The sequence below is a fragment of the Austrofundulus limnaeus genome, unplaced genomic scaffold (assembly GCF_001266775.1).
Source record: "Austrofundulus limnaeus strain Quisiro unplaced genomic scaffold, Austrofundulus_limnaeus-1.0 Scaffold20, whole genome shotgun sequence".
Lineage (NCBI taxonomy): Eukaryota > Metazoa > Chordata > Actinopteri > Cyprinodontiformes > Rivulidae > Austrofundulus > Austrofundulus limnaeus.
Window position 1 is genome coordinate 2,901,985 of NW_013952422.1, and position 1,062 is coordinate 2,903,046.

The 1,062-nt window shown below is 40.5% G+C and overlaps 1 protein-coding gene across 1 annotated transcript in view; it reads left to right on the top strand.

Moving 5' to 3' along the window:
* sardh (sarcosine dehydrogenase) overlaps window positions 1–1,062 on the top strand; it is a 43,134-nt gene that overhangs the window by 19,099 nt on the left and 22,973 nt on the right. Inside the window, exons 9-10 of the mRNA XM_014003871.1 lie at window positions 29–158; window positions 364–450. Of these exons, the coding sequence (XP_013859325.1) occupies window positions 29–158; window positions 364–450 (217 nt within the window). The remainder of the gene's footprint in view (window positions 1–28; window positions 159–363; window positions 451–1,062) is intronic.

The window sequence follows — 1,062 nt, forward strand, 5'->3', positions numbered from 1 at the left end:
TTTTATTTATTTATTTTTGTACCCCCAGGTGTCTGATAAATTTGCCTTCAGCCTGTTTGACTTGGATTGGGATGTTTTTATGCAACACATCGAGGGAGCCATCAACCGAGTTCCTGTTCTGGAGCAGACTGGCATCAAGTCCACCGTCTGTGGACCAGGTACTAACATCACCAGGCTTCCCCCTACCATCATCTAAGAGGGGCGGCTGAAAGTATTAACCAGTCAACACATATAGTAACAACTAAAACATTTCAATATGAATCTTTAGGTGCTTTTTAAACAACAAATACCGAGGATTACAAAGTTTGTCAGATGTAAAATAGAATGTTGTCTTTATTTTGTTACAACCATGTTTGTTTTCAGAATCTTTCACAGCAGACCACAAGCCACTGATGGGAGAAGCTCCAGAGGTCCGAGGGTTTTTCCTGGGCTGTGGCTTTAACAGTGCAGGTATGTCCATCCTTCGATTGAAAGAATCAAATAWTAATAATAAAGCCACATGAAAAGAGATGTGTGAGAAATATACCGTAAAGAGCAGTTAGAGTACAAACCTTTATGTCAGCAGCTTTCCCAAAAAATATCTGTAGAATAGAAAAGCTAAAGAGAGTAAAAGGCAGAAAATGTAAAAATAAAGATTATACCAGACTTTGACTTAAACTTCGGTCTCTGCTGAGCTTCCCTCTGACACCAACGAGCCAAAAACATCAGGATCGAAGCACTCAGAGAGAGGAGATGTAGAGGCGGCAGGGATCATGGTAAGAGTCAAGAACACCAGTTTTACTGTGGAGCTGTTYTGACAGCAGCCTGAATGTGCGGTGAAGTGGAGTTCCGATCACCTGAACATAATGATTAGTTCTTACTGATCCACTCCTCCTCAGATTTGTTTGTTCCCAAAACATTTGACTTTCTAAGTCTTTTGTTCATCGGCCTTTCTATTTATCTCATAAAACCGAGCAGTGCTGCAAACTTTAAAGGGATCTATGAGCTAGTGCCTAGCTAATGCATATATACAGTGTATATGGCCAGATAGCGTTAGCGCTGAGCTAATGCACATATATATAT